This window comes from Sorex araneus, chromosome 5, assembly GCF_027595985.1.
Source record: "Sorex araneus isolate mSorAra2 chromosome 5, mSorAra2.pri, whole genome shotgun sequence".
In the NCBI taxonomy this organism is placed as follows: domain Eukaryota; kingdom Metazoa; phylum Chordata; class Mammalia; order Eulipotyphla; family Soricidae; genus Sorex; species Sorex araneus.
The window spans coordinates 28770274-28794513 of NC_073306.1; the positions used below are offsets into that span (position 1 = coordinate 28770274).

Here is a 24240-nt window from a genome sequence, read left to right on the forward strand (position 1 = left end):
TTGTCTATGACTATGCTTTTAACTTATAAGTTTTATGATCCTTGGCTTGTCCCTTTTTGATGCCAGGGTAGCTTACTTCTTATCCCTTTTCAATTCCTGGGTAGCTTACGGCTTGCCCTGGGTCCATCCAACTCCTTTGTCAGGGCTCTCCTTTTGGGGTGTTAGGAACTAAGAGCAACTGAGACTTAAGTTAAGTAAATATGACAGATGCCCAGGAGTAAATATTATTAAGTCAATTAACTCCCAAGTTACAAAAGCATAGCATTAATTGCCTTCTTGTGAGTCCCCAGGATACTCTCCGGGGTCACAGGTAAAAATTGCATAGATAGCTTGAGATTAGGTGGCCATCTAGAAATGTAAGGGGGTCAAGGAAGAAAATAAGGTCAGAAGGGGAACAATGTCAAAAAATGTCTGAGGGGGCTAAAGCGATAGCACAGCAGGTAGGGCATTTGTCTTGCATGCGGCCAACCCGGGTTCAATTCCCAGCATCCCATATGGTCCCCTGAGCACCACCAGGGGTAATTCCTGAGTGCAGAACCAGGAGTGACCCCTGTGCATCGCCGGGTGTGACCCAAAAAACAAACAAACAAAAAAAGACTGAGAAGCACTGCTCTAGACAGTCTTTCGTAGAACATACCTTTTTTGACTTTGCTTTGGGATCACACCAGTGATGCTCAGCATTTACTCCTGATTCTGTGCTCAGAGATCACACCTAGAGGCTGGGGGACCATATATGGTGCTGGGAATTGAACCCATGTCCTTACTTACTCTATCATCTCTCCAGCCCCAGAACCAGTATTTACATACAAGCAACTTGAGGGGCCAAGAGTTAGCTTAGGGGTGAAGGTGACATCCTTGCGTGCAGTCAATTTTCAGCTCTACCTGGTCCTTGGAGCACCACCGGGTATGTTCCTGGGGGCTCACCAGCACAGTAACCTTGGTGCTCCCCAGCACTGCAGGGGCTGACGATCCACATCCTCGGACTCTAGCACTGAACTGCTTGCCTGGTTTATCGGGTAGCACAGGAGTGGCCCCGAGTCCCCTGATCACCATTTGGAAGGGTCCTCCCCACCCCCAAAAGGTGAAAAGAGGGGTTGGAGAGATAGTACAAGAGCTAGAGTGCTTGCCTTGCATGCAGTTGACCTGAGATAGCTCCCTTAGTACAAACTCAGGAGAAAGCCCTGAGCGCTGCCAGACATGACGGCACAATACCCCCAACCTCCCCCCCCCAAAAAAAAACACTTGGGCTGTCACTCTGGGGCCAGAGGTGCATGCCTTGCATACATGAAGCCCTAAATTCAATCCCTCGCACTACATGCCATTCCCCCTCCCCAAAAGCACCACCAGAATGACCCTGGCATTCAACCATCAGCCTGGCTTGCTGAGAACCCAGCACCAAGAGGAGTGGCCCCAGGATTCTTTGAATTGCTTTGGAAGCCCCATCCCTCCAAATAAAAAAGTACATACTGAAACCAAAGTGCTAGTACACTGGGGAGGGCATTTGCCTTGCATGCGGCCAGTTTTGATCTCTGGCACCGATATGGTTCCCTGAACCCCTCCAGGAGTGATCCCTGAGCACAGAGCCAAGAGTAGACCCTGAGCATCACTAGGAGTGGCTAAAAAAAAAAAAAAAAAAAGGAAAATAAATTCCCCAAAAGTATATATTGTATTGTTCCACTTCTATGACATTCTACAAGAAAAGTATGACTTTGTACCAATGAAGATCGATACAAAGCTGACCTGCAGACAGGTGAGAGAGTGACTGCCATGGGATATGCAATAAAATTCAGAGGTCATGAAGAAGTTCCAAGTATTGATTGTGATGATAATTACATGAGTGCAAAACTCAACAAACTGTTCACTTCAAGTGAGTTCATTTAATTATCTGAAAATTATGCTTCAATTAATGTTTTCATTTTTAGGGGGATTGAATCCTAAGAAACTTGGGAACCACTCTTACCACTGTGCTCCAGAGCTACTCCTACTGGTATGACCATGTAGTGCTGGGGATCAAACTTGGGGTTCCCCCACATGAAAAACACACACACCAGCCTTTGAGCTATTTGCTAGCCCTGTCTTTTATCAAAATTTTTTTAATTGGATATTTGTAAGATAGACCATTACAAAGCTGTTTATAATTGGGTTTCAGTCATATAATGATTCAGCACCCATCCCTCCACTAGTGTACATTTCCTACCACCAATGTCCCCTGTTTCCCCACTACTATCCTCCAAACCCCCACCCTCCATCCCAAGCCACCATCTATGGGAGGTACTTTCCTTCTTGCTCTCTCTCTCTCTCTCTCTTTCTCTCTCTCTCTCTCTCTCTCACTCACTCACTCTCTCTCTCTCTCTCTCTCTCTCTCTCTCTCTCCTTTTCCTTTTGTGCATTATTTGCAAGCTAGCCCTGTTAAAAATTTGGTGGGGGAGGGGCTGGAGTGATAGCACAGCGGGTAGGGCTTTTGTCTTGCATGTGGCCAACCTGGGTTCAATTCCCAGCATCCCATGTGGTCCCCCGAGCACCACCAGGAGTGATTCCTGAGTGCAGAGCCAGGAGTAACACCTGAGCATCACCGGGTATGACCCAAAAAGGAAAAGAAAAATTGGTGGGGGTGGGGACAATGTAGGCCATACCCAGTGGTGCTCATGGCTTATTCATGACTCTGTGCTCTGAGATCAAATGCTCCAGGGAACCAAATGTAGTGCCAGAATTCAGACTGGGGTCACTGCCTACAAGGCAAGAGCCTTAACCCCTGTACAATCATAAAATTTAATTGAAATGATGAATTATTATTTCAATTATTATTTCAATAATAATTCATTATTTCAATTAAATAATTGAATAATGATAGTACAGCTGCAGGTAGGGTGTTTGCCTAGCAGACACAGATCTGATCCCTAACATCGTATATGGTTTCCCAAGTCCCTCCAGAAGTGATCTCTGAGTGTAGAGCCAGGACTAAGCCTTGAGCACCACTGAATAAGGTCCCTAAAACAAACAACAAAAAAACCCACAATATTTTCAGGGCCAGAGTGATAGTACAACTGGCAAGGCACTTGCCTTGCATATGACCAACCTGAGTTATATCCCGAGCACCCTGTATGGTCCCCTGAGCACTGCAGGAGTAATTCCTGAGCACAGAGCCAGGAGTAATCTCTGAGCACCACTGTGTGTGGCCCAAAAACCAAAAGAACAAACATTTTCAGAAAACTAAAAAAAAAAAAAAACTGTTACAACCAGAACCTGTATTAAGAAAAAGGTTATGAAAAATTTTCAGACTAAAGTGAAATGACACTAAATAGTTTATAGGAAGGTATGAAAAGCACCACAGGACTGGAGAGATAGTATGGGGGTAGGCATTTGCCTTGCGTGCAGCAGGAACTATTTATGGTCTCCCAAGTCACACCCAGCGATGCTCAGGGGTTACTCCTGGCAGTGCTTGGGAGACCATATGGGATGCCCGGGATTGAACCTTGGCTGGCTGCATGCAACCCACTATACAACAGCTCTGCAGGCAGCTCTCATTTTTGTTTTGATTTGCATTTTCCTGATGATTAATGATATAGAGCAGTAACATTGTACATTTGTAAGTCAACCATGAATAACTTTGTAACTGTAATTCCTGGTGATCCAATTTTAAAAAGAAATTCAGGGGCTCCGGGGGAAATAGGTGGGGTTTAAGGTGTTTGCCTTGCATGTGACTGACCCCAGTTACACCGCTAGCACCACATACAGTATTCCAAACACTGTTGGGAGTAGCCCTTTAATTTTTTTTTAATTTAGTAACTGTGAATTAAAGTTATTCTTTTGTTTGTTCTTTTGTTTTTGGGCCACACCTGACTATGCTCAAGAATTACTCCTGTCTCTGCACTCAGGACTTACTCCTGACAGAGCTTGGAAGGCTATACGGAATGCCAGGGATCGAACCCAGGTCAGCTGTGTGCAAGGCCCTACCCACTGTACTATCACTCTGGTTCCCTATGAAGTTTACATGATTGGGTATCAGGCATACATATCCAATACCAGTCCCGTCACCAGCGTCTACTTCCCTCCATCAATGTTGCCAGTCTCCCTCCCACCCACCAGCCTGCTTCTATGAGTCACTTTTTTCTTTTTTTGCTTTGTGGGTCACACCCGGCAACACACAGGGGTTACTCCTGGCTCATGCACTCAGGAATTACATCTGGCGGTGCTCGGAGAACCGTATGGAATGCTGGGAATCGAACCCTGGTTGGCCGCATGCAAGGCAAACGCCCTACCCACTGTGCTATCGCTCCATCCCCAAGAGTCACTTTTTAACATACATTTTGGCACTGTGGTTTACAGTTACTGATAGGGTCTCATCAATAACACTTCACCACCTTCCAGCACCCCCTCCTCCTTCCAGTACCTGCCTTCCTCCACCACTGTTTCGGTGTTCTTCCTGGTGTAACCTTTGAGCACAGAGCCAGGAGTAGCCCCCAAGCACCTCCAGCACTTTCAGGTGTCTAACCCTTCCCTCCCTCCCCTGCAAAACCTTATGGTTCAGAGAGAGACATGGGTTAGACACATGCTTTGCAGGTGGCAGGTCTGGGTTATATCCCCAGAGTACTGCTGGGAATGACTTCAAGCAGTGAGCTGGGGGTAGCTCCTGAGCCCTGACAGATATAGCCGCACCTCCCCCAAAAAAACGAAAAAACAAAAACAAAAAGTTCATCTCTTGGGCCTGGAAAAAAAGTTCAGTGGCTTAGAGTACCTGCCTTGCAAGCATATGGTCATGAGTTCAAGTTTGGGTGCCCCCCCCACATACACACAGAATACAGTCCTGGGCCAGAGCAATAGTACAGTAGGTAGGGCACTTGCCTTGCACATGGTCGACCCGGGTTCGATCCCGGGCACCATGTGTTTCCCCAATCCGTGAAGAGTGATCCCTGAGCACTGAGCCAAGAAAAAATCCTGAGCACGGCTGGGAGTGGTGCAAAGCCCAAAAACAAAAATAAAAACAAAACAAATGCCCCCACCCACCCACCCACCACGGAGACTGCACGGCTCTGCAGATTTCTGTGGTGCCTGGCATCGAGTCATTAATAGCCACACGGCAATAATGTGTGTGTATGTCCATGGGAAAGAGGTGAAGGGACCAAAGGATTAACAGGTTGACTGCATGCTATGCGTGAGAGGCCCAGGTCAGTCCCTGGCACAGCCAGGAGTAGCCCCCAAACATTGCTGGATGTGGCCCCGAGCCAAAACTGAAAGGATGTGAACCTGGTTTCATCTCTGGCACCAGTTGGCCCTCTGGGCATTTCTAGGTGCTGCCCTGGAAGCCTCTTAACACTGCCAAGGGTTGTCCTGGTGGTCCCTGGCACTTCGGGGCCTGAGCAGTGAAGTGTCCTTGAGTCGTTACATTGAAATGCCTGCCCAGTCCTTCCAGAAAACTCTAGCCAAGCTACACCCCCAGCTTCCCCAGCTAGTCTCATTTTTTTTTCATTTATTTCATTTTCTCTGGGGTTTGGGCCTCACCTGACAGTGCCCAAAGACTATTAACTATTACAAGATTAACTATTACAATTTCTCTCTCTCTCTCTCTCTCTCTCTCTCTCTCTCTCTCTCTCTCTCTCTGTGTTGCTCCCAGCAGTGCTGGGGCACAGGGGCCATACAATAGTACAATGAGTAGGGCACTCGCCTTGCATGCATCCCATATGGTGCCACAAGCCCCTCCTAGAGTGATTCCTGAGCTCAGAGCCAAGAACAAGCTCTGAGGACCAAGTGATGTGACCCAAAAACCAAAAAATTCAGCAGTGCTCATTGAAACATGCAGTTGGTGCCAAGGATTGAACTTGGGTCCCACAGTCAAAGCATGTGCACCACACAACCAGGTGTCACCCCAAAACCGAACAAAGGTGGTAACAGGGACCAGAGATATAATTCACCCACATGTATGTACCACATGCTTTTTTCATGCTAGTGGCCCAAGCTCAATCTCTGGCACCACATGGTCCCCCCAAGTAGTGCTGGGAGCAGCCCCAAGCATGATGTTGAGAATAGCGCCAGACCACCAACTGGGTGTAGCCCCAAAACAACAAAATGAAACAAATGTTTATCAGAAAACTGGCGAAAACTGAACCTATTAAAGCTATTTTAATTTATATGCAATAATAGTAATAAAATTAAATATTAAAATATTTAGATGGGGGATGGAGAGATAGGACAGTGAGCAGGGCACTTGCCTAGCATGCAGCCAACCCCAGCACCCCATATGTTTCCCTGAGCCCACAGGGACTGATCCCTGAATGCAGAGTCAGGAGTAAGCCCTGAGCACTGCCAGGTGTGGCCCAAAAAACAAAACGGAAAAAACAAAATGAAGACTGGATTTGGACATGAGCTGATAATTACTGAAAAGGAATGATGGGTGCAAGAAAATTCATTGTTATTTTCTTGACTTTTGTATAGAATTAAAATATTGTATGGAACAAAAATAACTATGAATTACTTAAAACATTAAATATGAAAACACTACCTAGAGCAATCATTTCATTTTACTTTGGGATGCTCACATCTAGCTGTGCTCAGGGCTTACTCCTGGCTCTGCACTGAGAGATCACTCCTGGCAGGCTTGAGGACCACATGGGATGCTGGGGATTGAGCCTGGCTTGGTTGCATGCAAGACAAGTGCCTTACCCACTGCACTATTGCTTGGGCCCCTCACAATAATAATCTAAAAGTGAGAGAGTGATGGGCCTGAGAGAGGGATGGTTAAGAATGCAATAGGCCTTGGTTTGAAGTCCCTAGCATCTCTGTGCACTGCGAGGGGTCACTCCTGAGCATGGGGCCAGAAACACCAACTGAGAATAACAAACAAAAACAAACAAGCACAAAACCCCAAAGAGTGACATGAAACAAGAACTTTGTATACCACATTGCTACAGCATCAACTTCCTGCTTTGAAAGACCAGTTAAAACATCTTATCTCGCCATTCTGAGCTTTATTTCAAGTGACCAAATGGTTCAGAGGAGGTGAGAAAGTTTTTCTGCACAGAAATAGGACTAATACAATGAGAAATAACAGCATTAGAAAATTATCCATAGGTAATTCCTAGTAAAAGAAGCAATTTATAAAACTTTCCATTAGAGGGTGGGGAACAATTTTGTGGGAAGTTGATGGAGAATTTTAAGATGCAAGATCAGATTTTTAACCATAAAGATGAATGGAGCCAAAGACTAAGATGGGCAGCGAGGAGAATGGACTCCCAGGGAGGTGGGACCTCAGTAATGAACAAGTTAAACCACAGAGATACGATGCACATAGCATACTGCCAAAGTATACCATTTACAGATGCTAAAACACATAGGCACATAATTATATGTATATTTAAAGATACACATTTATCCAACACATACTGAACATATTACAGTGTGCATCTACATCGGGAAGAGGGAAAGTAACAGGGATCAGGAATCCAAAGAAAATTTTAGGGGCTAGAGACGTGGCTCAGTGATAAAGCACATGCCTTGCATGCATAAGATCTGGGTTCAATTCCCAGCAAGGCCCCCAAAATAAATTAATTAAATAAGATTTTAAAAAAATAAAGAAATGCCAGGGAGAGAGCTCGAAGGGCTGGGGCCCGTGCTTTGCATGCAGGAGCCCGAGGCTTGATCGCTGGCACTCCCCAGATTGTCAACAACACCCCACATCCCCGTGAGCTGGGTGAAACCCCAAAACCGAAAAGAAAATAAGAAAAAATGTGAAAGGGGGCTCAGAATCAATGGATGGGGAGAGTTCACTGTGCTCTATAAAGTTTGGTTTAAGTATCAAGAAATAAGATTAGAGAGAAAGTACAGGCTGAAGGCTGCATTTAGCCTCAAACTCAGTTTGATTCCCTGAACACCACCAGGAATGTCCCATGAGCACAGAGCCAGGAGTACGACAAAGGTGTGGCCCAAACTCCTCCAACACCCCTCAGAAAAAAAAAAGCTATTAAGGAATAAGAAATAATTGAGACTACTAATTTACCCTATCCAGAGAGAATCCAGACTAATTTGCTGGGAATAATCTGCCTTGAGAAGCACAGGATGGTTCTACACAGGAAGACAGAGCTGGTTAGAACCCTCTACCATGTCCACTGGGCTTGGGGGAAAAAAGTGAAATTTCTTCCCAGTCTGGCTTTAGCTCTCTGATAGAAATGATGCAAGAGGCACTTCCCATTCTCCAGACTTGGAGCCATTACACAAAAAAATAAACAAACACAAACATTCACACAGAGACAGAGAAACTGCTTTCAGCCCCTTCGGCCTTAGGCAGAATCTCACAGGTAACGGAACTGTGGGCAGCTAGGCAGGCAGACACAAATGTCTTCTCTAACCTAGACACTGCCGTGGTCTTATGGGTGGGTCCTCTCTAGGCCCTTTTCTTTAGCCTCTCTATACAGGGAGGGGACTGGGCTTCCATCAGGCCCTTCTCTTGCCAGTTTCACCCAGCCAGGCCTGGCAATGGCACATAATGACCGCAAGAGGGCAGGCAACCTCTACCACATAAAATTTGCAGCCCAGCGCTTTCAAAAAGGAACTGAGGTTTCCAAGGGCGCCTGACAAAATGGCAATTCAGGAGGAACTAGAAAATGGTTTTTGAATTCCTAGGCCCAAGGGAGGACAGGAATACCAAGATCGAGAATGTGGGTAAGGGAAGGGCTGCTGGGGGCATAGAGTTGACGAGGCCGAGCACTTGATAGGGATTTCAATCCCTTGAGGGAATGGGAGGAAGAGAGGAGCTTTATTCATTTTAGGGTTTTGGGCCACACACAGAGGTGCCCAGGGCTCACTCCTGGCTCTGTGCTCAGGGATCACCCCTGGTAGGCTCGGGGAAACCATATGTGGTGCTGGGGATCAAACCCAGGTCAGCCACGTAGGCAAGGTAAGCCTACTACTACTGTACTATAGCTCTGACCCCGAAGAGTTTTAAGGAAAAGCCACAGACTGAATTCTGTTGCTCCAAAAGGGTAGGGCTGGAGGCTGCAGAAGACTAAGATTCCTTCCCTTCCCAGATCCGAACAAAGACAGAGAAATTACAGGAGTTATTCTAGGATTTGGGGAAGCCTTCTTCAACTTAGGAGGGCCAAGGAAATATACAAGGATCACCTGAAATTCTTTTCTATCTATTTCATCTTCCAGTAATCTAGTTTCAGGTACCAGGAAAAACAGGGAACAACACCTGCGAAGTGAACTGGGGTTCATACAGTTAACCTCCAAGAATTCATTCTCTGACATCAGACACAACCAAGTCCCCTCCCACCCTCTCTCTGGACTGTCCCTTTGTTAAACCCCAGGTTGGCACCTTCTGATAATTCCTACTCCGGTATGATTCACTAGAACCCTGGGACTCAGAGCCAAATCTCTTTCGTCCCCGGAGTGCGGGGGCTTGCTCTACGACAGGCAGGAGAGATGGCTTCCTTTGGCTCCCCTCCCCGGGGAAAGTGGGCCCCAGGACCAAAGAGCCTCTGTCTCTTCCTGCCACACCCCGCCCCCCACTGTAACCCAAACAAGGGGATTGCTTGTGTCCCGCCACCAGCAGAGTCCTTGTGACCACATGATGGAAGGTCCGGGGTGGGAGGGAAGAGAAATCACAGGATCGAGAAAGATATTGTCCCTTGGACTTTTTGTTGATCTGGATTTTTGTTCTTTGTTGTTGTTTTTTTTCGGGGGGGTGGGGAGCACACCTGCCTCTATATACAGGGACCACTCCTGGCAGTGCTCAGGGAACCATTAGGGTACTGGGGGTGCACACAAGGTAAACAACTTAACCCATGTGCTCTCTCTCCCTTTTTTGCACACCCCCAAAGCTCTGAGATCTCAAGCTTCGTCATCCTTCTGGCCCTGAAGAGTGGAGAGAGAAGCCTGGGAGTGTCTATCTGCATATGAAAGGCCTGAGGCCCAAAGTGGAAAAATGAGAAGGTGTAGAGGCACAAAAGCAGCCGGATCTGGAGCCAGAATCCGAGAACGGGGGCAACCCAGAGCCGGGCAGGGTTGGGGCAGAGTAAGAAACCGGTCAGTTTCATTCCCTAACAGCACTGATGTGGGAGCACGCTGGCACTAGTTAAGGGGTGTGGCCATGGGAGAAGGGAGCCCCCTTGGACAATATAAGGACATTTGGAAAGTTAAGAGTATGTCGGAAAACAAGTACATTTGACAGAATCTTTCCTGCCAAGATGGATAACATGTTCCTCCTTGTTAGAAGTGTATAAAGGATGGTGTCATGTAAGGGCAGGGATTCAGACACCTGCACATTGATCTATCAGCCCTCAAAGTGCTCCCACAGGGAAAGGCTAGTCCATCCTGGCAGGAAATGACATCATTCACTGGACTGGTAGGGGAAGTGGTTCTACCAGCCCCAAGGACTTCTGGGAAGGCCAATTCATGGCGGCTTGGCCCTGAATGTCCATGTCCCTTGCAATCTTGGTCAAGAGAGGGATCAAGGCTTCTAGACGTTGGATGAGGTAATTCCCCTCCTGTGTCTTTATCAGTGGTCTCCTAGGGGTCTGAAGCCCCTCAAATTCTCACCTAACTGGGGAGGGAGGGGAAGAAGTCCTATGGCACTAGGAACCCACAGGTCTAGCCTCTGGAGTCAACACCTCTGTGGGAACAGCTTTAGGGACCCAAGATTGAGGGACAAAGGCAGAGCCTCTTATCAGGCCCCAGAGGAAGGGTGAGACTAGGTTTCCATAGCAACCCATTTCCCGGCAGTCTCTTCTTGGTCCCAGATCAGGAAAGACAGATGTGAGGGAGGTCAGGGCTGAGTGATGGAGGGGCCACATGGTTACAGGAAGGTCACATCATCCTGGCACTGCTCCCAGTACCACTGCGCCTCAAAGCCCAGCTTGGCCTGCTCCTCCTCAGGGGGCTCGGCGGCCCCCACCGGCTGCCCCTCACCCGGGAGCGTCCATGTGGCCCTCAAGCTCCCTAGCTTGGCGGCTGTCAGCTCCACCTCAGTCCTGGCCCTCTCCCCACTGGGGAGAACCTTTGCCCAGTCCATCTCAGAGCGAGGCACCCCCAGGGGGGCCTGCTCCTCCAGCTCAGTCGGGGTCACTGTGTCGAGGAAGCTGCCGATGGAGACACTGTCCAGCCTGTCGGCAGAGCTAGTGTCCGGCAGGCTGTCCCAGCTGCCTCGCCGCGAGCGGCCAGGGCTCCCGCCCGTCAGGCTACACTGGCTGCTGGTAAGGCTGCTGCAGTGGCTGGTCAACGTGCCCCGTTCCTCCAACAGCCACCGCACCGCCTCGATGCCCTCGTTCAAGGTCACCAGCTGCTGCAGGATCTTCACGTCGATGGCTCGCAGGTAAGCCTGGAGGAGTGGGAGCAGAGGAAGGAATCAGCGCCAGGTTTGGGAGCCTGTGTTGGCACTATCAAGCAGTAGGGCTGGGGCCAGGGATGGAGCTCAGTGGCAGAGCACTTGCTTTGCACACGTGAGGCCCTGCATTCCATCCCAGCACCACGACATGTACACAAATAAGGCTGGAGAGATGGCATAGGGGTTTGGGTGCTTGCCTTGTAACCCTCTCACCTTGGTTTGAATCCCTGGCACTGCATATGGCCCCCTGAGCACCACTGGCGGACACTCCTGAGTACAGTCAGGAATAACCCCCGAGCATCCAAAACCAAAAGAAAAATAGATATATAAGAAGTATAGGAAGGGAAGAGAATGGTTTGGGGTGTGGGTTTAGAAGCAGACATTTAGGCAGGGATGTGGCTCAGTGGTAGATGTGAGGCCCTGGGTTCAGTCACTGTCACAGACATACATACAGACACACAGACAGAGACACAGACAGACAGACAGACAGAGACACAGACAGACATATACAGACACAGACACACACACAGACAGATACAGACACATAGACACACAGACACAAACACACAGACACACACACACACATAGCTGGAGGGCCTGGGGTGATAGTACAGCAAGTAGGGCGTTTGCCTTGCGAACCCAGGTTCAATCCCTGGAATCCCATATGGTCCCCTGAGCACTGAGAGGAGTATTTTGAATGCAGAGCCAGGAGTAACATCTGAGCATTACTGGACATGACCAAAAAAGCCAGGAGGGTTGAGGGGAAAGGAGGCAGTGCAAGGGGTGCCGTTCCTGCCTTACACATGACTGCCCCCAGTTTGATCCCCAGCACTACATACAGTTCCCCAAGCACCACCAGAGCTGGGAGTAAGCCCTGAGGCCTGTAGGACTTGGCCCCCAAACCAAAAGCAAAATAAAAAAGTACCCCAGACAGATTGCTGTTTAAAATCTCTGCTCTAAGGACCTGCAGACAGCTCAGAGAGCTGGAGCGCATCCTTTGCATGCAGGAGCCCAGGCCCCATCCTTGTCACTGCATTTCCCCCTGAGTATGAGAGGAATGCATCCCTGAGCATTTGGGGGTATGGCTCCAAAACAAAATAAAATTTCCACTCTAGGCTGGAGAAGTAGCTCAACAGTAGAACCCTTTACAAGCATGAAGGGAGCCTGTGTTTAATACCTGCCCCTGCCAAAAATCATAATAAAATCTTAGCCCTATCACTGATTAGCTCTATGACTGAGCATAAATTTCTTTCTCTTCCTTCCTTCCTTCCTTCCTTCCTTCCTTCCTTTCTTTCTTTCTTTCTTTCTTTCTTTCTTTCTTTTTCTTTCTTTCTTTCTTTCTTTCTTTCTTTCTTTCTTTCTTTCTTTCTTTCTTTCTTTCTTTCTTTCTTTCTTTCTCTCTCTCTCTTTTTTTTTTTTTGCTTTTTGTGTCACACCCAGCGATGCACAGGGGTTACTCCTGGCTGTATACTCAGGAATTACTCCTAGCGGTGCTCAAGGGACCATATGGGATGCTGGGAATTGAACCCAGGTTGGCCATGTGCAAGGCAAATGCCCTACCTGCTGTGTTATCGTTCCAGCCCCTTCTTTCTTTTACTCACTTTTTCTTTCTTTTGTTTTTTAGGGGCTACATCTGGGGGTGCTCAGGGGTTACTCTCGGCTCTGCACTCAGAAATTACTCCAAGTGGGGCTCAGGGGACCATATGGCATGCCAGAGATCGAACCCAGGTCAGTTACTTGCAAGGCAAATGCCCTCCCTGGTGTACTATAGCTCCGGCTCTGAGTATAATTTTTTTCTTTGAATCTCAAGGAAGAAAATTTCTTCCTTTGTAAAATAGAACTAAATCATTCATCTCCCAGGATGTGAGAACTTTTTGTTTTGTTTGGGGGCCATACCTGTCTGTGCTCAAGGATACTCTTAGTTGTGCACTCAGGGGACCATAGGGGATGCTGGGATCGAACCCAGGTTGGCCACATAGAAGGCAAGTGCCTCTCCCTGGGGTGGTGGGATCAAATCTAAGTTGGTCATGTGCAAGGTGAGTGTCCTACTTGCCACACTGTGATGGGGCCCCTGAGTTTTGTATTAGCTAGTAATTCATCCAGATTTACCAGTAAGACTAAAACAAGGACTCAAACAGCTCCAAAGGCTGTTTCATGGTGAGACCAAACCCACTCCCTGACACCCCGGTCACTGCTGGGTGTGCCTCCCAAACCAAAACAAAACAAATTGAAGATATAGCCAGGTGTTAATTGGAAAGTAAATTGGAGCAAAACGAGGCAGAAACTGGGGAATAGAGAGCTAAACCCTGTGCCCTCTGGAGTGTTGGTGGCCGTTGCTGTGGGAGCAGGGTTGGCCTAGTTCCCACTGGCGGGACATTTAGGCTTCCTTCCGCCCCACTCATCTCCCTGTCTGCACTGGGGTAAGTTGGACTCTGGGTAATCTCTCTGGTCCCTGCTGGCTTTGGGGCACTGACTTATCTTCCCCAAGCACAAGTCCGAACCTGTCCCTCACCTGCTCACCTGCCCTTAAGGGCTCTGCACCACTTTCAGTGAAAAAATTCCAAACACTTCAGAGCTGACGTTCAAAAGCCTGTCACAATTCAGCTCTTAAAAATTAAAAAAATTTGGGCTAGTGCGATAGTACAGTGGGTAGGGCATTTGCCTCGCATGTGGCCTACCTGGGTTCAATCCCCAGCATCCCCTATGCGCCCCTGAGAACCCCGAGTAATTCCTGAGTGAAGAGCCAGGAGTAACCCCTGAGCATTGCTGGGTGTGACCCAAAAAAGAACAAAAAATAGTTCATTTTGTTTATTTTTTATTGTTGTGAGAGAATCACTCCCAGCAGTGTCTTGGGGTCAACAGGGCTATACCTGGTGGAGCTCTGACGAGGCCATTATGGGCTGGGAGCCAGACCCAGGGCTGTCCAGGGCAAGTGCTCTAGCCACAGAATGCTCCTCTTGCTCAGATCCCTGAGAACTTCAGGTCCTGACATTTATAACTCTTAGGGGGCAGAGTTGGTTCAGGCCAGTACTACTCAGGCTGGTCCTTGGGGGCCACAAGAATGATGCCTGGTGGGCTGGAGGTGCTGGCATACGGTGCCAGGGATCAGACTCAGGGCCTTGCACATTTGGCAAGGGAATGGACTCAGCTCGACATCAGACAGCGATGCAGAGCCCAGTCTCCCCTGCTGTGCCTGGAGCTCGGCAGCTTCATGGGAGTCTGTGTGATGGGGCTGTGGGGCGCCTGTCGCTGCGAGGATGCCTCCCTGGCCGGGGTTGTTCAGGAGACTGTGCAGCCTTGCCTTTGTCTCAAGGGTTATTTGGGGGGGGGGGCATGCTAGCATGGGACTCAGCATCTCCCCCATTTCTCTTATGAAAACACTTCTGGTGGGTTTGGGGAGACAGGATAGCAAGTAAGGCACTTGCCTGGCACACAGCTGACCCGGTTCAATCTCAGGCACCCAGTACAGTCCCCAGAGCCTTGCCAGGAGTAAACTCTGAGCACATCAGAGTATGGCCTAAAGACCAAAATTAAATATATATACATATTTTTATATATTTGTATATATTTTAAAAATCCTCAATACTTGAGATAGCACCCTGGCCCAGATTTAGTCTTACTTGTTTCTGGGCCACATCCAGTGGTGACCATGGCTTACTCCTGGCACGACGATCAGGGGACCATGTGTGATGACAGTGATCAAAGCTGGGCTCAGCCACATGCCAGGCAAGCACCTTATTTGCTGTACTATCTCTCCTGTCCTGTTTTTGTTTTTATTTTTTCCCCCTTTTTGTTTTCTGGCCACATTGAGTGGTGTTCAGGGCTTATTCCTGGCTCTGCACTCTGAGATCACTCTCGTAAGGGTGGAGGGCCATACGAGGTGTCAGTGATGGGACCCTGGTTCTAGTCCTGTCTAGCCCTGATTCTTTCTAAAACATGCCTTTAGGAGCTGGAGCGATAGTACAGCTGGTAGGACATTTGCCTTGCACACACAGCTGACCTGGGTTCAATTCCTGGTATCTCATATGGTACCCTGAGAACCCCCAGGAGTAATTCCTGAGTGCAGAGCCAAGAGTAACTCCTGAGCATCACCGGGTATGACCCCAAAATACCAAAAACAAACAAGCAAACAAAAAAACATATTTTCAAGTCTTCCCCTAGGATAAAGAGGAGTGGCTGGTACCCAGTCACCCAGTTTCCTCACTCTAATACTAGCATATGAGTTTTTTTTTTAAAAAAAAGTTTTGTTTTTTAAGATGGTTTACTCTTTTTCTGTTAATACACTCCTTGATTTTTTTTTCTTTTTGGGTTACACCCAGCGATGCACAGGGGTTACTCCTGGCTCTGCACTCAGGAATTACTCCTGGTGGTGCTCAGGGGACATATGGGATGCTGGGAATAGAACCTGGGTCAGTAACGTGCAAGGCAAATGCCCTACCGGCTGTGCTATTGCTTCAGCCCCCACTCCTTGGTTATTTCACTTATTTGTTTTGTTTTGAGACCACACTTAATGATGCTCAAGGGTTACTCCTGGCTCTGCTCAGGTATCAATCCTGAGATATATTACTCATCTATCAATCCTGGTGGTGATTAGGGGACCATATAGGATGCTGGGGATTGAATCTAGGTCAGCTGCATAGAAGACAAGTGGCTTCCCTGCTGTATCATCTCTCCAGACTCCTAATACACTTAAAAAATATATTTTATTTTTGGGGCTGGAGATATAGCACAGCAGGTAAGGCATTTGCCTTGTATGCGGAGAACCCAGGTTCAATTCCCAGCATCCCATATGGTCCCCTGAGCACCTTCAGGAGTAATTCCTGAGTGCAGAGCCAGGAGTAACCCCCGAACATCACCAGGTGTGACCCAAAAAGCAAAAAAAAAAATTATTTTTATAAAGTTGCCCACAATAATCTAATACCTAATACACTTTTTTGAGAACCTGAACTAAATTAGACAAACTGGGGCTGGAGAGATAGCACAGCGGGTAGGGCGTTTGCCTTGTACACGGCCGACCCGGGTTCAAATCCCAGCATCCCATATGGTCCCCTGAGCATGGCCAGGGGTAATTCCTGAGTGCAAAGCTAGGAGTAACCCCTGTGCATCGCCAGGTGTGACCCAAAAAGCAAAAAAAAAAAAAAAAAAATTAGACAAACTCTGAGCCACGACATGTCTATATTTCCAGCAGTTTTAAAGGCAGTCATGTAGAAAAACATAAATATATATTATTACCTTCTTAGTATTGTAAATATTGTGAATAAAACATGAAAACAGAAAGTTTTCAGTGATGATTTAATTTGAACTAGCATAATTTTGTGTTTACTTTTGACTTCATGACTATACAAAAATCAAAAATAAATCTGCTTTTGATTAGGGCTTACTTGAAGTAGTTCTGAAAGAATACAGCAAATCCAGATCCAAGAACTGATTTTTTTTTTCACATCCTTCAGTGCTCAGGGCTTAATCCTAGCCCCTGGGGCACTGTTGGGAATGACCTCCCCATCCCTATCTCCCACCCTCATTACTGTGATTCAGAAGCCCACCACAACAAAAAGAAATCATTAGTTACTTCATGGTGACAATTCATTGCTGAGTTTTTATTAAAAGGTTGTGAATTATATACACTCTGTGACAAGCTTTCTGATGTTCCGATATCTACAGAATTTTAGTAAATTACATCTGTACTGGAGATTTTTATATTTATTTATTTTTTCCTTTTTGGGTCACACCAGTCGATGCACAGGGGTCACTTCTGGCTCTGCACTCAGGAATTACCCCTGGTGGTGCTGAGGGGACCATATGGGATGCTGGGAATTGAACCCGGGTCGGCCGCGTGCAAGGCAAGTGTCCTACCTGCTGTCCTCTCTCTAGTCACTTTTTTTTTGCTTTCTTGGGTTACCCCCAGTGATGTTCAGGGGTTACTCCTGGCTCTGCACTAGGGAATTACTCTGGGCGGTATTCAGGGGACCATATAGGATGCTGGGGATTGAACCCAGGTGGGTCTGGTGCAAGGCAAACAGCCTCCTTGCTGTACTATTGTTTGGGTCCCTGTGCTGGAGATTCTGTTATTTTTGCAGTGCGGGGTTTGAGCCCAGTTCCTCCCCATACAAGGAAGGTACTCTACCACGACTCCATAAAACAGTGTACTTAAACAAATTCTACAAATGTTTATTTTGGTGGGGGAGGTCATACCCAGCAATTCTTGGGAGCTACTCCGGCAGTGCTCAAGAGAACTCCCAGGAGTGCCTGGGGGAAGTACTATGAATTGTTGGGGATTGATCACTTGCACTCAAGTACCAGAAATATGAGGTCCTTCTGACGCCTGAGGCCTCTGAGGGTTTCTGCTGCACAAAATGAGCTGCTTTTCAGATTTCCCAATGCTGATTTAGAACTCAGGATATTTTTTTCCCAGATGTACTAAGTTAGCATTCTTCTTCTTTTCAGTGTCTAAAAATATGTTCCTAACTTCTCCTATCATCATTTACATAGGGCTTCATACCTTTTATTTATTTATTTGTTGGTTTTGGGACCATACTAGAGCCTCTTAGGGTTTCCTCCTGGCTCTGTGCTCAGGGATCACTCCTGGCAGGGCTTAGGGGACCATGTGGGGTACCAGGGATTGAACTTGGGGGGACTGCATGCAAACCAAGTGCCCTACCAATTATATTATCATCCAGCCCCGCTTCATACCTTTTAAAATAATTCTATCAGTTTTTTTGTGGAGTTTCAGGATGAAGGTCATGTATGTTTAATCTGCCAACTTAATTCTGCAAGGTCCACCATAAATGCTGTCTCCACTCAGGTGTCTTTCCTGTCCCTCCTCAAGACAGAATGAATCTATCAAAGGATGACAGGCCTAACACTGTGTTAGGTAAAGAATACCAATTCTTGGGCTGAAGTGGTAACACAGCTGGTACAGTGTTTGCTGTGCCTCTGCCAACCTGGGTTCGATTCCCACCATCCCATATGGTCCCCTGAGCACGACCAGGAGTAGTTCCTGAGTGCATGAGCCAGGAGTAACCTTTGTGCATCGCCTGGTGTGACCCAAAAAAAAACCAAACAATTCTTGGGAGTCAGAGCGAAAGTACAGAGGGTAGGGCATTTGCCTTGCACTCAGCAACCCGGATTCAGTCCCTGGCAACCCACATGGTTCCCGGAGTCTGCCAGGAGTGATCCCTAAGCACAGAGCCAGGAGTAAACCCAGAGCACCGCTGGGCGTGGCCAAAAATACTCCACGTCAAAAACACCAAAGAGCCCTTTCCAGAGCCCACATTTGATTGCATCATTCTATACTGAAGACTATTCCAGGAAGCCCTCCCTGGTTTTAACTGCACTTATGCTCCACTGGAGTTAGGAGTCTGTCTCCCTCTGCCCTCGCCAGGCTGTGAGCTCCTTGGGAGTAGTCCAGACACTGTTCGTTTACAGGGCTTAGCTGGGGATCAGAAAAGGTCAACGTTAGTTCTGATTCTCTTGCCTCCTTGGCTCTCCTTGGCCCTGGTAGTTCAGGAAGTTGGTTTTTACCATGTTGGTGGGAAATAGATTTGTGGACTAGATTCTATCATCCCATGACAATGGGAGTCCCCGGCTGTGATTTCTCTGTCCTCAGGTTGGAGAAAAGCATCACTTTCTCAACAGAAAAGGCAGCGCTACTTTCACACCACCTCTTTGCAAATAGGAAAGGGAAAAATAGCTCTGGAGAGATGCAGCCTAGGAGACCACCCTGAGGAAAATCTCTTCCTGGGGGGGATCACTGTTCCTCACTGTTCCTATTAGCACAGACACATCCCTCTGGGTCACATGGGCTCTCTCAGTGCTCAGTTCAGTCAGGTCCTGGGGTGACACTCTGAAGACCCCAGTCCTGGCTTCCTGGTCACAGATTTGCTATTAGGGACACTCTGAGAAAACTTCTGTCCACACTGCCTGTTCCTCCCTGCCCCTGCTGACTGGAAAACAGAGGCCAGCAGAGAGCATGGGCCCTGGGATCTGCTCAAGATGAAAGCCAGTTCCAGCAGGGCAGTGGACTCAGGACCTGAACCCCTGCCCTCCCCCTCCTGGCCTGAAGCTCTGTGGAGGTGGGTTGCCATGGCAATCCTCAAGGAGGAGGAGGATGAAGGAAGAGGGCTGCCATTGTTTCCCTTCCCTTGGAGCCCTGAGTGGGCTTGGTCCACTGAAGTTTTGAGTGGGCGAGGGTGCACGTGCAGAAGTGCAAAGCAAGCGGGGTAGGGGGGTGGGGTGGAGGGAGGTATCTCCTTGCAGGTAGCAGGCGAGGGGTCTTTGGAAGAACAGCACTAAAGCACCTGGACGCAGTTCTGCTATGAGTGGCTTCAAGACCCGTCTTTATACCACCCTGGGTGCAATCCAGGGGGCAGGGCAGTGTCTAAAGCAGTGCATGACACCCTGGCCCCAGGAGGCAGAGAAAAGTGGCATAGGGGCCTGTGGGACACATAGGGAAGCCCTTTCTTTCCCGCTTTTATTTTTTGGTCTTGGGGCCACACACATTGGTGCTCAGGGCTTACTCCTGGCTCTGTGCTCAGGGATCACTCCTGGTGGGCTTAGGGGATCACATGAGGTGCTGAGGAGCTAAGGATCAAACCCCAGATGGATGTATGCAAGGCAGGCGCCCTACCCCCTGTACCATCATTCTGCCCCCACTCCCCTTCCTCTTCTGGACCCCAGAGGGTTCCTTTGCCAATTCTCATGGCTTGCTTGGGCTCCAGGGTAGTCCAGGTCAAGAGTGCAGAGCAACAAGCCAGAGCGATAGTACAGTGGGTAGGTAGGGCCTTTGCCCTGCACACAGCTGACCCTGATTCGATTCCTGGCATCCCATATGGTCCCCCGAGCACTGCCAGGAGTAATTCCTGAGTGCAGAGCCAGGAGAATTGCCCCTGAGAATTGCCAGGTGTGGCCCAGGAAAAAAAGAAAAAAAAAGAGTGCAGAGCACCATCATGAAAGTTAAAAAAGAGTATCTTTCCTTAAAGCTGACCAACAGGGGGCTGGAGCGATAGCACAGCGGGTAGGGCATTTGCCTTGCAGGTGGCCGACCTGAGTTCAATTCCCAGCATCCCATATGGTCCCCTGAGCACTGCCAGGAGTAATTCCTGAGTGCAAACCCAGGAGTAACCCCTGTGCATCGCCAGGTGTGACCCAAAAACAGCAAAAAAAAAAAAAAAAAAAAAGCTTACCAACAGGTCCGGTCAGGTTACTCCTGTTACAGATCCAAAAGTAACCCCTGGGCACCACTGGGTATGACCAAAGGCAGAAAGGAGCCAGAGAGCGCCCAGGAGAGCTCCTCTACTGACTCCCTCTGAACATACACACAAACACGCACACTCATGCTCAGGGCGCCCCTCTGCAGTCGGTGAGGCTGGAAAATGCTAGTGGTTCCTCTCACTTTAAAGTTATCAAAAATGTGGGCTAGAAGGGCTAGAGCGATAATACAGTGGGCAGGGTGCTTACCGTGCATGTGGCTGACCGAGGCTCAATTCCTCCACACCACATATGGTCCCCCGACCCCCATCAGAAATGATCCCTGAGCACAGCCAGATGTGGCTTAAAAAAAAAAAAAAAACCCACAACATATCAACTGGGGCCAGAGAGAGATAGCACAGCAGGTAGGGCAACTGTCTGGCCTTGCAGGTGGCCAACCCATACTGGATCCTTGGCATCCCATATGGTCCCCTGAGCACCACCAGGAGTGATTTCTGAGGCAGAGCCAGGAGTAACTCTGGGCACCGCAGGGTGTGACCCCAAAACAAAAAATCAAACAAACAAAACACCCCATTTGGAAGGGACAATAGTATAGCAGGTAAGGCACTTGCTTTCTATGTGGCCAACCCAGGTTCAATACTTGACATCCCATGTGATCTCCAGAACAACACCAGGAGTAATTTCTGAGTGCAGAGCCAGGATAACCCCTGAGCACCACTGGGTAGGGCCCAAAGGGCCCCACCACCATCACGACCACTGATTTGGTAAACTGCCTGAGCCCTGGCACATGCACTTGGTGAAGGTGAGTTTCTAAAGCAGGGCATCTCAGGCAGCCTTGTTCTGGGCCCTGAGGGGAAATCAAGTCGGGTGGGGCCGACTAAGGCCTTGGGTGGGCAGTCACAGCCTGCTCTGGGGAACCTGAACCCACCTCCAATCTTCAAGGTCAAGTGCACACGAGGCATTCAAATCCTTCCCCCAGGGAGAGTTTCAGATTGTTCTGCCCACAAGGCTCTCCTCACAGCCTGGGAGCCCCATGACCTCCCCCCACTCCCGCACAGCCCAGCCTGGCACAGAGCAGGGCACAAAGTGGGGTTCCAGGAAGACTTGTTCGCTGCCTGACGCCAACGCTGGCCTCCTGGTCCTGGGCCAGAGAGCAGCGGGGAATTCCTCAATCCCCGGAGCTGGCAGCGAAATAATGGCAGGTGGTTAAATCAGCCCCTGAACAGGAACCCAGGCCGAAGGGAGCCTGGGCAGGGAGGGCCTTGGGGAGGAAGCCACTGCCCTTCTGGCTCTGAATCTTGACCAACAACACAGGGAAGGGGCGAAGGGGGAGGGTGCCCATTTCCTCCTCTTCTCCCCTAGGAGGTACCATAGGGTCCAAATGTCCTGGGAGCGGGGGAGGGGCTGAGGCCGAGGTAAGGTAGCAGCTGGGAGCGCAGCTGCTTAGGGTCTGGGAACTTGCAAATACTTTTAAGCAGGGTGGGGGAAGACGGGAAAGGGGAGGATGATTTTAGTGTCCCTAGCGCTGGCAGCTTTCGCCCGCATCTCTTCTGAGGCGAAAGTGGCGTCCCGAACGCGGGGGTTGGGGGTCGTGCTCGGAGCTACACCCCTCTAGGGCCGGGTCTGGCCCCCCTGCCCCGGGAGGAGGGAGATGGGGGCTCCCGGGGTTTCCCAGTGCACACGTTCTCTTTCTCAGTTTATCCGGCAGGAAAAATCCCCCGGAGAGCCTGCGCTTGACCCCCAAGTCCTGAGGACTCATCCACACTCCACTCACTCTGGGGGTGAGGTGGGGGCTATGGATGGTTTAGATGGATGGGGGGCTCCCAGGGAGATAGTGGGGCGTTTCAAGTCCCTTCTCTCCAGCCCAGCTCTGGGGGGCGCGTCGTCTGGGGGGAGACTCTGGGGTTGCGTTCCCCCCTCTCAGCCCCCCCAGATGGGGAACCCATACTCACCAGCTCCATCCTCAGCGCCATGATCTTGCCCCCCAGGCCGTGGGCCGTGTCGGGCGACCCCGGGAGCGTCAGGGGGCCCGAGGTTGCCGGTTCCCACTCGCCACGAAGTCCGCGCAGCAGCCCTTCGGGGGTCTTCCTGCCCACCTTGCCCTCCAGGTCTCGCAGGTCAGGCGTCTGGGACTCCGCAGTCCCCTCCATGCGGGCCAACGCCTGCCTGGACAGAGCTGGACAACCGGACTCTGGGGTCCCGCTCCCGGGGGGCCTCCGAGCTCCCCAGCGAGCGCTGAGCGGAACCGGTGGCTCCCCCCGCGCGGCTGGGGCGGGAGGCGGGCGCCGTACGGCTCAGAAAAGCCGCGCAGAGCCGCGAGTATAAATATCCGAGTGCTGCGCACACAACCTCTAGCCGCCGGGTGCAAGGGGCTCCGCTGTCCGGAAGGGGCACCCAAGAGTACAGCGCCTTCTCCCTGTGCAGATGCTGGGTCCCCCCCAGGGCAGCCCACCAACACAGCAGAATCCCCCCAAATGTTTGCTGAATGACCGGTCCCTCGCCATCCGTCAGGGATCTGGGAATTTAAAGGACTGAGGCACAGAGAGTTGCGAAGGGTTAAATGCGACTTCCAGAAGCAGAAGAGTTAGATGTAAACTGTAGGATTTAACCAGACTCTGACACACACCCCATCCCTAACCCTGAATTTAGAGTAGAGGAGTAAAAAGTGAAATTCTGGGCAAGAAAGATGCAGAAACCTAAAGAGTATTACACAGAGCTGCTTACAGTTGATCCTGTGGATTGCTCCCTTCTGATGATTGGCCATACAGGGGCCAGAGTGATAGTACAGTGAGTAGGGCGTTTGCCTTGCATCTGGTCCACCCAGGTTTGATCCTTGGCACCCCATATGGCCCTCTGAGCCTGCCAGGAGTGATCCCTGATTGCAGAGCCAGGAGTAAGCCCTGAGCACCACTTGGTGTGGCCCCCAAACAAAAGAAAATTTAAAGAGATTGGCCATACATGTGAATTATCTGCATTGCTTCTTTAAAAGGTTATGTATGTGATGTGCGTGTGTGTGTGCATGAGATAATACAGGGGGGACTACATAATGCCAAGGATTGAACCCAGACCTCCCTGCAAACAAAGCATGAGCTCAGCCCATTGAGCTGACCTAACCCTCCTTAGTTTCTCTCTCTCTCTCTCTCTCTGGGGCCTATATAAAATATAGGGCTGATCTTAAAAGTCATAGATGAGAGCAGAGCCTGATACCTAGTTTACACAGTTCCAGTCTATGAAGATGGCAGCTCCCTGGCAGGTCCAGAATCTCAAGACATTTTGAAAATCAAGAAAAGAGTAATTAACGACAAGATTCAGGTGTGCAGGCACATTTTGATTATGATTCCTGAGAAAAAGAGAAGAACTAAGACTGGCCCTTTACTGAAAACCACACCAGCTTGAGACAGAGCTTGACAGACTGCAGAAAGACCACCACAGCGACTGAGCCTAGATGAGCTCGTGCTGTTTTTCCAGATATCTGGGTATGTCAAGGATATAGACACACAGTAAGGACCTGTCATCTGTAGACACCTTGACTGACCTGGAGAAATAATTCTGCACTAGAATTCCCGGCTGGATTTGTTTCCTTTCTTTTTTGGGGGGTGGGGTGACATATCAGGAAGTCCTCAGGGATCACTCCTGGAGGGCTTAGGAGACCATATGGGATGCCAAGTATTGAACCCAGGTTGTCACGTGCAAGTACTAACCCATTGTACTATCTTTCA

General features: G+C 49.3%; 1 protein-coding gene across 1 annotated transcript; it reads right to left on the reverse strand.

Annotated features, from left to right (window-relative positions):
- Positions 1–5031: 5031 nt before the first annotated feature.
- Positions 5032–22852, reverse strand: LURAP1 (leucine rich adaptor protein 1). The gene is made up of 2 exons (XM_004620533.2): positions 22474–22852; positions 5032–11308 (listed from the first exon to the last, which is right to left on the reverse strand). The coding sequence occupies exons 1-2, from the start codon at positions 22669–22671 to the stop codon at positions 10787–10789; spliced, it is 720 nt and encodes a 239-aa protein (XP_004620590.1). The 5' UTR covers positions 22672–22852; the 3' UTR covers positions 5032–10786.
- Between the last annotated feature and the right edge of the window lie 1388 nt (positions 22853–24240).

What these genes read in the sequence shown, in the direction of transcription:
- LURAP1 (XM_004620533.2), bottom strand. Translation starts at nt 22,671, where the DNA reads ATGGAGGGGACTGCGGAGTCCCAGACGCCTGACCTGCGAGACCTGGAG. An exon ending in TGGCGCTGAGGATGGAGCTG is followed by an intron (nt 11,309 to 22,473) that starts GTGAGTATGGGT and finishes CCACTCCTCCAG; the next exon opens with GCTTACCTGCGAGCCATCGA.